This window comes from Poecilia reticulata, chromosome 5 (genome assembly GCF_904066995.2).
Source record: "Poecilia reticulata chromosome 5, P_reticulata-male-v2, whole genome shotgun sequence".
Taxonomy (NCBI): Eukaryota; Metazoa; Chordata; class Actinopteri; order Cyprinodontiformes; family Poeciliidae; genus Poecilia; species Poecilia reticulata.
The window spans coordinates 5,781,100-5,794,345 of NC_088834.1; the positions used below are offsets into that span (position 1 = coordinate 5,781,100).

At 35.5% G+C, this 13,246-nt stretch overlaps 1 protein-coding gene and 1 long non-coding RNA gene across 4 annotated transcripts in view; one reads left to right on the forward strand and one right to left on the reverse strand.

Annotated features, from left to right (window-relative positions):
* LOC103464720 (uncharacterized) overlaps positions 1-13,246 on the forward strand; it is a 217,634-nt gene that overhangs the window by 142,019 nt on the left and 62,369 nt on the right. The gene's annotated exons all lie outside the window — the stretch shown is intronic.
* Positions 1-13,246, reverse strand: part of LOC103464721 (metabotropic glutamate receptor 4-like) — a 178,246-nt gene that overhangs the window by 45,709 nt on the left and 119,291 nt on the right. For both annotated transcript variants that reach the window (XM_008409022.3, XM_008409021.3), the window contains exons 4-5: positions 661-796; positions 319-473 (exon numbers count right to left, since the gene is read on the reverse strand). In XM_008409022.3, the coding sequence (XP_008407244.1) occupies positions 319-473; positions 661-796 (291 nt within the window). The remainder of the gene's footprint in view (positions 1-318; positions 474-660; positions 797-13,246) is intronic.

The following is a 13,246-nucleotide window of genomic DNA, read 5'->3' on the forward strand; positions in this document are numbered from 1 at the left end:
AGACATTCCTCCTCGCTCTGATTTGTTGTCTTTTGTTAGTGTAAATTGGGACTAGTGCATTCAAACAATAGTAGCTTAGGGAGAAGGTGGAGGAGATTGATCTTGTCACAGGTTATCTGTCTCGTAATATGCTGTCACGTAATGGCGACAGTTTTAACAAATGTGTCAAAAAAATAATGTTTTCTTATACACTGCACATGTAAAGCATTAAAAGAAACAGAAACAACCTTGGTTCACAAGAGGTGAATATTCCACTAACACCTGCACAGAGTTTTAAAAAGACAAGGACATATGATGCCTGCGCAGTGCTCATTTTACCTTTGATGGACTGGCGCTTCGGCAAGATGGTGACTGCTCCCTCTGCCATCTCCTCCTGGTTCTCAACCGGAGCGCTCTTTGAGCCCCAGCTGTCTGAACCCACCCAGATAAAATGACCCGTCTGGTTGGCCTTTTTTGCTGCATGAAGTAGTCGCCTGCAAAGGAGAGGAAACAGATGTTGCCACGGATAAGGTCAGCATCCCAACCTGCTCCGCTTTGATTTTGATTCACAATCCATTACACAGTGGGCCGATAGACAGGTAGAAACTCCTGTGTGTGCTGTAGTCCTGGTTTTCTTATCTTCAAAGCACTATTACAGTATGTAGCTAATCCAGGCTTTACCTGATATCGTCTTCGTTGGCAAAAAGTATGACGACTCTTGCATTTGTATTTTCTCCGAGTCTTCGCATAATCTTGTCAAATTCTCCCTGCTTTGGTTCTCTGGGAATCTTAACTGACTGTGAGATGCACACACCACCTGAAACAAGAAAAGAACATTTAGTGATGTTACATCACTAAATATATCAAAAATGAAAATCACAGGAAAAAAAACAGTCTGTTTTCAGGAAAAAGAAAGTTTGCTATCTTTAGGATTTTGTTTCCTTCAACCACATGTGATATATCTCGTGTAACAAAATAAAAAATAACCAGGAAAACAAAAGGGACACTGTCAAAGTATTTTTCAACAGCATGGATATTAAGGCACTGACTCAGAGCAAAACATGTTTGAAATGATACTTTGTGTTTACTCTTTTCAGCCAATTGTAATTGTAATATTAATTTCAATAACAAATCAATAGTTAATGTATGTATGTGCAAACTTAAGAAATGTTCAATTAAATAAACGAACATCAAGTATTTTTTTGCACAGCTTTTGTATGTTAAACTTGGCGATGTGCTCTGGCATTATCTTAAATTTAGGAATGAAATGCAGATATGCATAAGGTACCTGCTTTCTGTGAATACTTTGGTTCTTTACGACAGCAGGAGAGTGATGCTGTTGTACAACAGCATCACTCACAAAAGTCTCACATTTTGTGCAATAAGACTGCACAAAATAACTAAAAGAGCAGCTTTGTAAGAACAGCTTTGTAATGCAAAGTTAAAAAATGTGCATGTTCAGACAAAAATGGAACACTCCAATTTCCCTGCAAAAGCAAAACTCTTCAAAAGCAACTACCTGAAATTACAGTATCCTTGTGCTTATTATCATTTTAGGCAGGCACTACTTTATTGCAATGGCAGCAGTCACAGGAACTGACCAGTGTGACTAGAAGGACAGGACGTAATCAATGGACAACAAATTAATTAGTCACACTTTTCTCACGGTTGGCTCTGTCTGGTGTTTATCCACCACCTACACACGTCTAGATGCAAGTCTCCCACACAGAAATAAATACAATGGATTAAACTGAAAACCACCTGTCTCAGTTTGGCTTTAAATGGGTAAAAGTTACTTATGATTAGGTTTTATGGACACCAAAAACATGTTGCTATAAAAGTGGTATTCAAAATTTCATTTGTAGAGAAATAAAACTGCATTTTACATCCCCCCCCCCAAAAAAATTACATACACATCGTTTATGCAGTTGTGTCATAGCAAGAGGGAAGTAACTGCTACATAATTTATAAAAAATTCAAGGGAATTTATAATCACGATGGAGTAATGGTCTCAATAAAATTGATTCTTAGAAAAAGGTTCCATATTTGGTTCTTTGATGTAGATGTGTCAAAAATGTACCATTCTTTTTTAGTGATGTTAAACATCATGTTTTCAGTAAAATTTTATACAAACCAATTTTGTATCGTAATTTTCTCAATAATGTTGAACCAGTAAAGTTCTCTACAAGGCTGAAAACAGAACAGAGAGTTGAACTTCTGAATCTGAGGTTTGTTTAAACATTTCTAACAGTTGCGCTCAACATGTTCGATTCAGTTCATCATGTAGCCTGAAGGCCTTCTTTTAAGCTGCATAAATCAGTGCACGTGTAACTGCAGATGTTCATTTTGCTTCCTGTAAAAATCATTTGGGACAGAATTGCTGTAAAGACAAGAAAAGCGAGAGCAGTGTCATATGGTTCACAATAATCAAAAAGCTTTGTTTTTTTATTGGTGACGCTGGTTTTCATTTCATCCGCAAAAGAAGAGAAAAGTTGGGAAAGAAGAGAAAACGGCAGCAGTGTTCAAACTAAGTTCTCAAAGTTTTTCAGGATGCTTATTTTTTTAGAAAAACTTCACAGGTTCAATAAAAGAGGACTTTGATTTCATTCTGAAAATTGAGCAGTAAATTCTAGCTTTGCACCAACCAAAAAAGAAAAAAACTAAACAAACTAAACAAAATGAAAACTCTGAACCTAATGGTTACATACTGTATGAACATCTTGTGGTACGATAGTACATACTGCAAGTCAAGGATCTTTTACAAGTGTTTTAAAATTAGTTAAAATAATTAAACAGATGTTTAAATTTACAACACTTTGATGAAACAGCAATGCTTAAAGCTGCAGTATGTAACTTTGATAAACATGTTTTTTTTTATGTATTTGTTAAAACTGTCATTAAGTCATGACTATGAAACATAATGTGTGAAAAAGATCAGGCTCCTCTGCCTTCTCCCTGTGATCCTAAAGCCAATTGCTTTTATACACCGCTTGGTCAGAAACAACCTGTTGGAACCAAAAGGAGGGTCTTAGCGCTGTCAATCATTCTTGTCTATGCCCTGCTCACACCTTTTCTCTTATTGTGTATAGCTAATTCCCCACAGCAGAGCCTGTATGCTCAGATTAGTTAGCATATTCCCCAATGATAGCGGATAAACACTTTTTTCTGTAACGGTAAGTTGTTTTAATGCCTTTAGCACAATGGTTGACAGCACTAAGACCCTCCTCCTGGCTCTGATTGGTTGTTTCTGACTGGGAGTGGTGCATTTCTGCAAATGGCAGCAGGACCACAGGGAGGAGGTGGAGGACATAGATTTTTTTGCAGATTATGTGTCATGGTATACTGTGAATGAAACATGGTGAAAGTTTTAACTAATATGCTAAAAACATTATTTATAAAATATACATACTGCAGGTTTACACAAACTGTCAAAAATCACTAAACTGTTCAGAAATTTTAACCACATTCTCATTTTTAAGTTTTTTTTTAAAAAAAGGATGCACAATCTGTAATAATAAAAGTCTCTTTCTTTAACCTTGAGCTCATTATTTGGGTATGTGGCTTTCTGCTCGTTGATGTTTGTGTGTCCTGACTGCAGTCATGAGAACCTTTCATCCTCGGGGATGTGCCTGTGATGACCCACTTGTCCTGTTGACTCAAATAGTCTCGATTATCAGCCATTTTAGGTGTTTACTTAAATGGGTGGGTTTTGATAAGTGGAAATCATTCAAAGCGAGCATCAACCTCCAGTTCCTCACATGTCACCATAGATGGCTATCCTGACTTTATCTCTACCATGTCCTTCTCTTCCATGGAATTAATGGAAACCAATAGACAAATACCTGCAGCAGTGCGAGGCCCGGCACAGTGAGGGTGTCTGTCTTTGTGAGAAAGGACGAGCCATCTTATCTCTAACCTCTTTGTTTTTACACATATCTATACAACGTGCTGCCTTCCGGATACAATAAAACATGCACAGGGAGATGAATATGAGAGCAAGACAAATGCATAAATGGCAACTGAACTTTGGAATACCAGCAAACAGCAAATGTTTCATTTCTGTCCGTTTGAAGTATGTGAACAGAAACAGAAATTATGTATTTGCAGCTAAAGAGGAGGCAATTAATCTATAAGCTGATCCAACAGAAAATATGTGAAAATACATACATTTCACATTATTTAATGACAGATCAACTGTTTAAAAATGTCCCATATCTACAAAAACTGAAGTCACACATTTTGGTCTTAAGCAATGTTGCCATCACTTTTCTATATTATGAGACATTTTTCTTATCGCCTTTCCTCTCAGCTTGTATAAACCCAATCACATAAACTTGAATAAAGCTTCGCAATCAAAGCCAGCAGTATAATAATATAATTAGGCCTTTCCAACATAATGTAATTGAAAATGCTTTGGTTAAGTTTGCTTCCTGATTTTCATTACTTGTATTTCTTCTGAGCAATCCTTTGGTTGGAAATTGTTTTTCTGTTTTCAAGGCCTCTTGGTCACAATTGCATTGCAGCTGCTCTACAAAAGTTGTAAAACACCTTTTCACTGCTCAGGCACAACAAAATGCCACCATTTAGGGCAATTATGTGGGAAACACAAGCAAAAAAGTAACAGACTGTCTTTTTCAAGGGTTTGGAATGTTTGATCAGATTTTTTGCTAGATATTTAATGCCTTGTGTGTTTCATCCAATTTGAGAGATATCAGCTCAGCAGTCAAGCAGTCGACCTACAAATCCACTGTAATGTACTGCAGCAGTACATTACATCTTACACTGCATCTTAAATAAATGTGAAAATTAGGGCCGTTTTGAATGAATATTTTAGTAATTGAGTAATTATCTATTTTTCTTACGATTAATCAGAAAAAAATAAAATAAAATAAAATACTGGTAAATCTAGCATAACACCAGTGTTGCTATTGGATATCAACATCTGTCCAATTTTTCATATGTGAGCATCCCTAACAGTAACTTTTCTGTAGTTTAGAAAATTACCTTGTAATAATAATAACTCACTTTCCAAGTTAACCATGAAGAAAAGTTATTAAAGTTTCTGAAATTATATTAAGACAGGCTCACACTTATAAAAAATGTCTGTGCTCCATGTTTTTGATTATGTACTCATCTTCAGTCAATTTAATAGACGAACGCGGTGCTCTAAATAGTAAAACATAATTTAACGAAGCTTTGAGGCAGATAAATTTTCCTTGAGGAATTTTAATAATCGAATCTGTATCCCATGAAGTGTCCTAATTTTTTTCTGGTAGATAAACATACTTTTCTCTGTACAAACTCCTCAATTTTTAGATATTTGTGTATGTTATTGTTCCCATTAATTTCAATTTGTTTTATTGTGAAAAAAATAGGGTCTTTCAGACATAATTCATAAAAATCAGCTGCAATCCTGCTAACCTCAAACAGCTTTTCAATTCCTTCGCTGCAGCTCACTTGTTCAGTGCTCTGTAGAGACCTCTTTGTCTGTAGGTTAAGTTATTCCATGAAAAAACAAGAAAGTCACGGATGTTCTCAGAGTGAATATAAATAGTCCTAAATTACCTGTAATAATCAGCTATTGCTGGATAATTGAGCATAACAGAGTGATTTAATGGAGGTCAGCACTAGGTAGGATCACGATGTGTGCAGACTTATGATCTAGCAGTTGTGAGTATGACATTTAAAAGGAAATGTTTGAACTATTCACTATCATAATGCTCCCAGGAGCTGTACTTTGCTTTTACAAATTAAATGTGAAAAGCTGAAAAGTCACCAAAGTTCATAGGTGGGTCTAAGTTCAGAATTAAAAGAACTTAGAGATCCAGAGTCATATTTTTTATGGCTTTTCTTTTTTTTTCTTTTTTTTTTTTGCTGAAGTTTAAAACAAAGACTGTCAAGTTTTCTGTTTGGTGGTTGTGAAGATTTTTATTATATAAATGAAATTATTTTAAATTCTATCTTTGCATATATGTTTCAATAATAGAATATCTGTAGTTCTGTTTGAGTCTCAGAAATCAGGAAAAGAAGTAAAACGTTTATATTGTACAGGTATATATTACATTATTTATTGTAAATTGTACATTGTTTTGTATAGTGATATGTTATGATTTGGCCATTTTCAGTTCATGTTCAGTTAAACCAACAGAATACAAAAGTTTTAGGCCTGAGAACACAATTTGTTCTGTTTTTTCTGCTCCACCGAGTTTCCTAATTGTACATTTTTCCTCTGTTATTAGTTCACCACTCATGTCTTATTGTGAGTTGAGAGTGTGGAACCACTCAAGTAAATAATTAACATGTGCCACATGCCATCTTGATTTCCTTTTTTTTCTTTGGATTCCAAAAGGCTGCTTCTTTTTTGCTGTTCTGAAGTATGTAAGGGAGGGCTTATCTTCAACTTCACATTAACACATTCTCATGAATCCAGTGGGAAAGAATGAGTCAAGTATCAGTCAGCCAACACAAATTGAAATTAATACTGACTTTTGGGTAATGTGCAATATACACAAAACCAACATCAGGACAAGAAAACATTGTTTTTTATAAAATCTATAAAAATGTGGCTGGTAATCTGCATGCAGCCATAAATATTTGAAATAAAAAATATACCCAAAGCAATAAGTAGTTAATGTATAGCGAGACTCTGGATTCAACCAAAAATAGTTTGAGAAAAATGTTTTACACTTATTTTTGCTACTGGTGACCAGTACTGAATTTATAAAAAACAGGAATATATAGAATACAGTAACCCCCTCCATCTTTGCACCCAGTGCTCTTTTTATTGCATTTCGGATTTATTTTGATGTAAAAGACAGATGACATGTCATAATGCACAATAATCCCTTTTTGTTTACATGAAAACAACTGAGGTTGCGTATTTGCTGGGATTTTTGTTTGTATGTTTATTTAGTGACTCATTCTGCTGCACACAGCACTGAGTGCTTGTATGTTTTATAATGGTATGTTTAAAATAATAATGTATTTGAAGAGAACAGTCTTACACAACTTAACTTTCTTCTAAAAACTCCAATTAAGGTGTTTAATTTTAAACTCTGTGGTTAATATCAATGTTCTGATTATGTCAAAACCTGTAACATCCCTGGTTCATTATCTCTGCCCCTAAGTCAATCTTTTTCTTCTTCTTTTTTATGTGGTTATGCTAAAATATAGGTGAATAAAAGTCACTATTTTCACTTTAAATTATTTAATATCAATTGTGGACTCAATTCTAAGGCTTCTGTTGATTCATTCAATATAAATGTTGAAAGCTCAGCCATCACTGCCAGCATATTCCATTCCTTCAGGAACAACCGGCTTAAATCACTCACTCTCCAATCCCTGATCAGTTCATTTAAAAGAGGCACATTTTTAACGGTCACTGCACTGCTGTATATTGGAAGTGCTATATTTCTATTATGTTCTGCTGTCATCTGCAGTGAGGTGTAGAGAGAGGACTGTTGATTTGTTTTGCTTCCTTTCCATTTTAGTTTAACGGTACAATGGCAAACGGTAAAACAGATGACTAAATAATCATTCAATGAATCTTACATTTTGAAAGAAATTTGGTCAGAATCCCAATTATGACACTGAATACATTCCAAGAAATATATCTAAGAAAATCTACGCTTTGTTTCCACTAATAACAGTCAAAATGTAAAAGAAGCCTTCATAAAAGCTTCATGTTACGGGTGAACAAAAACATTGCAGATGTCAAAACTTGTCTGCTTAGAAGGCTGACCTTTAATTTGCATCAAACTAATCATTGTAGTGGTTTTAAACACCAAATCACAGTGTCACAATGAATCTCCTTCTAAAGGGTGAGCAAAACAGGAAGGAGGTTGGGTATGCCATATCAAATTTACATAAAAGAAAGTGAATTTAATTAGAGCCCTCCTCCAGGTCAACCATAAGACACCTTTCAAATATACTATATCATCCCAGACATCCCACTACAAAATGGACTGACACAGGCATGTCACTGTAATCACTCACTGAAAGTGCATGACATTAAAATGCTACATGGCAGCGTAATAGCTTCCATGTTATTTTCACCTTTAAAGCAGAAGCCCCAGCTTCAATCAAAACAATTGACTTCTGCCTGACCTCCCTTCTCTAACTACAAACCACAGGCGCCTTAGGCACCGCTGAGTCCACACACACTGTACCCGTAGAATAGGAGTCCAGCAGACTGGAGCGTACCTAATTGACTTTGTAATAGTGCCATAGTTCACTGCCACCAAACTGACTGAACTTCCAAGCATAGTTTGGCAATGCTGATACTCTGAAAAATTACAAAAGAGCCTTCCAGGGCAACTCTACATTTATCATTGAGATTGTAATACTCCAAGAAGTAACAAACAGTTGAGCATCTGATTTTCTGTAGAATTGATTGTTTAGTGATATCACCCTGTTTTAATCAGACTTCTCTCAGCAATGTCTGTTCTTCTGTAACTGCATGTGGTTGTTTGATTTGAAGAAATAAAAATAAAACTTTGTCCCAAAATATAATACAGAATGCTATTAGCCATTTTCCCTTAGAACTGACATCAGCAGGCTTAACCCAATCAGCATAAATAGACAGGCTTTGTGTTCAGCTTGAGGAAAGACGATAATCATCAACTCTGAGGCAAAACCTACGGCCTACTTTCTCATGGGTCTGACCAGCCGATCCTAACAGCCTTGGTTATTACAAATGGCTACTCTAAAGGAGAGGTTAGACAGGTGACAGGAAGCTGCTAAATGAGATTCACAGTCTTGTGATGACTGATTTAAAGACTTCAAGTGGTTCTCTGAGATGCTGATAAAGAAATAGAGCAACTTTTCTTACTGCTATGATCTGATAGTTTAATGGAATAAACAAATGAATTCTTATTGTGCAAATATACATGGCTCCCTTTTTGACTCGATGCCTCTAATGAAACAAGAACACCCAATTTCTATCACAAATCACCAGATTAGTAAATGTACTTCACCAGCAAAGTACATTTACTAATCTGTAAAGTACATTTACTATCATGGGCCAAGAGGCCCATGATAACTTTAACTGGAAGAACTGCAGAGATCCACAACTTAGGTAGTAGAGCTCTCCACACATCTGAGCTTTGTAGAAAGGTGGCAGGACAAAACCTACTTCTTAAAATAGTTCAAAGGTCATGCAGTTTGCTGCAAATTATGTTGTCTATGCAAGACCAAAAGTCATGCAGGGGACAAATTAAACTTTGCCAATAAGGTGCTTCAGTCAAATGAGACCAAATTTGAACTTCTTTGGTCAATGTGCAACATTAGGTTTTGAAACGGAAACCTAATGCTACATATAACTATAAGCACATCAATTCCCATTGTGAAGCATGATGGTGACAGCATCACGTTGTGTGAGCGACGAGATTTGACACCTTCTTCTCGCAATACAAAAGTGTGAATGTAAAGACTGTTTAAAGGTTGCAAAAAAACATGAAAGGAGGCAGATTTTCCAATGACACCAAATTTGCAATGAACTATTTTTGGATTAAAGTGTATTGCTATGGTAACCTGTCCTGGTCAGAGTCCAAAGCTAAATATAAGTAAAAATCTATGGCAAGAACATTTTTGTTGACTAACTGAAAGGGTTCAAGGACACAAAAACTTTTGCAAGGCACTCTTAATTACATTGATTTACAAGCAAAGATTTTATTATTTTCTGTGCGTAAGCAAAATCTCTTATTTAATTTCATTTCAGGGGTATTTAACGGCTTATTAAATATTTAATGACATTTTGAATTTCAAAGAACCTCACTTGGTAGTGTAATGATTTTCTTTAAGAGGGAAAGAGCAGTCATTAATACATTTATACATTTTTTATGCTGTTAAAGTCTATATGTTTTGGCTTAAGTATATAGAAAGTGAAGTTAAGGTTTAAAGACTTAAGTGTCAGTTCTATAAGGGCCTAATGTAAAGGATTACACGTTTTAACTTTTACTTATTGTTGAGTTTGACCCCCCGTTTGCATGAACATAAAGGAAAAAAATATTCATAAAAATCATCACAATGTGAACAATTACTTTATTCCTCACAGCGTTTTCTTTTTCTGTCAAACTCCCTGATTATCTGAACAGTCTCAACCTCCTCCAGAGACTGGTTTTTCCACCCTTTTGTCCTGCCCTCTGCAAAAAGCAGGCTGCTGCTTACCTTCAAAAGGTGTTAATTAAAAAGAAAAATAAAGTTGAGGCACCATATGGAGGAGGCAGCCCCACACTGTTTTGAAATTTCACTTTAATGCTTCTCTCTGTGTTTCTGTGGAGAGGAGGTCATCTGGAAGTGACAGCCCGACAATGATTAGGTAATGGGTCTTCACAGGCTGCCAAGACTTCATAAATTTGCCCTGTTGGATCACAAAAGACTCATTCACAAATTTGGCTAAACTGGTTAGTTTTTCTTTAGCACAGACGAACAATTAGATGTTTTATCGACCGCTGGCTTGCATAAAGTGCTTCAATGTATGTGATAGATTTTTGTACCTCATAGAGAGAGATTAAACAATACAGGAAAGCACTCATGAGAAATAATTCAAAGCAGCTTTTGAGGATTCTTGCACTGTTGCTGAGCATCATATTCTATCAATACAGGGACTTATTGCTCAGGAGCACTGAGGCTTTCAAAGAGGAGAATCTAATCCTTAAAGCGCGAGGCCCTGTTGCAAGAGCTGCAGATTCACAATTTTAGACATTTAAATAAATACACAGAGAGTTTGTTTTTCCTGTTCATTATACTGGATGGTAGGAATCAAGCTCAAGTTTCTTTTGTGCAAAGTGAATCCAGCACAGAAGGAAAAGAAATCTCTGCATAACAGTAAAAGACAAATTCAATTTCAGAATTGATGTGGGAAATACAAGTGTTTTCAAAGTGACTAAATAAAATGCCCACTCGCTTCTTTTAAAACCTCCTTAGTCTCAAGTTGTCTGCTTTCTGCCCTTGAGACGCAGGGCCTTAGATTGCTTCTGTCCTAAAGAGAGCTTTGACCGGAGGATGAATGTCCTCGGTCCAATTTCCATTATCACCTACCCACCAATTAAAAAGCCCATGAAACACTACAGTGGAAGCAGCTGCTTTCATTTTCCCACTGACTGATTGATGTGTCAGTTTCCCCATCAGCTTATGAGAGGATTTCATGTTGAGGGTGGTATGTTTGATTTATACAAAATGACTCCAGTGGACACAGTCGAGTAAGAACTTAACATAAATATAATTTCCGAATTCATTTTGTGCTAAAGCCCTGTCTGCTGGGCACACAAAGCGAAATAAGTAAAGGAAACTGTTTTGGTAATTTGTCGTTTCTGTTTTGCTCATCAAGAATGAACATGAGTCTGGGCAGAAACGGCACAAAGAAATTGAACACATTTGCATCATATTCATAAATCTTAAAATACGGAGGAGCAGAGGACTAACTGTCAAGTGTGGGAGTTGTTTACACGATTTTGTTGTTTATGCTGCCTGGTTCATCTATTGAGAGCCGTCCAGCCCTGGGGATGAGCTATTTCGGAGGAATGTTCCATTCATCAGAGATCTCATTCACTCTGTAGGATTAGTTCAACTTAATAAAACATATTTAGTCAAATTATTTTTTTTTTAATCATTCTTGTCTAACATATTTCTGGACTGCAGAAAGCATGTTGTTTCTAACGTTATTTTTAAAACATTTTTTTGTGAAGATTACTGCATCTTGTAATCATAAATTTGCTTTGGGATTTTTCAATTTGATCCTTGATTGCACTCAACTTTTTCAACAAAAAATGTAAAGTTTCGGTTTATTTTATTCATAAAGTGATACAGACTACTGTTTTCATTATTTGTTTTTTATAAAATAAAAATGTGTGTGACGTTGATTAAAGTGCAATACAAGTTCAGAGAAAACTTCCACTTTGAAACATACGCCACAAGGACAAATTTAACAAAATGTATGTCAGATACAATATCAACAACACAATACTCCACAATAGAAACAAGAAGCACATTTGCTTTTAGCCATGTTGTTCATATTTTAAAAAACAAAAACCCCACTTCATGCAAACCAAACAAGAAGATTTATTGGGATCATATCACTGCATTCCAAAGTGAACCTCTTTTCAAAAGTGTCATTCAACTTTCATACTTTGTTTTGGATTTACATTCACAACCACCACTTGGTAAGATGACTGAATGTGCCTGGAAGAAACTCAGTAGGACAAACAATTATTGCTGCTGTTTGTCCTACTAATCAGGGATTAAACTAGCAACAAAATGGAGACTAGGGACGGAAAGGAATGTTCAGTGTAATTAAGTCAAGTCTGAGTTCAAAACTGATTAACTGGTCAAAATCACTTCCATTAGGTTAAACCAATGATTTTGATTTAAGATAAGTGCAACAATATAACACTTCACTAGACTGATTATGTGACTGTATTGCTGACTATATTCACCATTAGATGATCCACAGCTGATCTATCCATGTGTGTCTATGTGCATGTCGGTTTCTCTGTCATTTGTTGTGAGTAGCAGAACATGAAACATGAGTAGAGTGTTTCTTTGCCCTGGAGCACAGACAACTGTGAACTTAGCAAATTGCCAAATGCTCAGCTGCGAAACAAGGCATTCTTAATTAAAAGGGTAATTTTAACTGCATTACTGATAGAAAACAGTACTCTGTAAATGTTCTTTGTTTATTTTGTCTTGATGTGTGTTTGTGTTTTCCGATGAGAAATATATGGTAATAATCCAGCAAAATAATCGGAATAATGATGATTATGTGGAAGAGGATTTTGCTGTTATCAATTTCCGTGTGGTTTAGTGCTTCTTGTACGTGATGCAGATTTTAGTTCTTTCATCCGTTTGTCTGCTTGTATGTTCAATTTGTTCGATGAATGCATTTTTACCTTTTTCATGATTGTATTTTCAGAAATCCACTTTCTTTTTTCAATACTTTATTTCAAAATTTTCAGATAAGTAATACAATAATACATAAAAAAGTCAATATTATATGAGAAGATGAAGCAGAAAAAAGCATGCAAATAAAAATGATCCTATTATTAGCGGCAATCAATAACAGGTAACTCACACAACAAGCTAAAAATGCAGGGACAGTTCTTGAACACAACGGCAGATTGAACAGGTAGAATATGTATTTCTATGTCACCTTTAAAAGCTCACATATCCTATATGACTCTTCTACATCTTAGTTGTTCTGTTTTTTAATGCAGTTATTAAAGAAATTAGATTGATCAGATTTTCACTGGAGAAAAATAAGCCTTCGAGC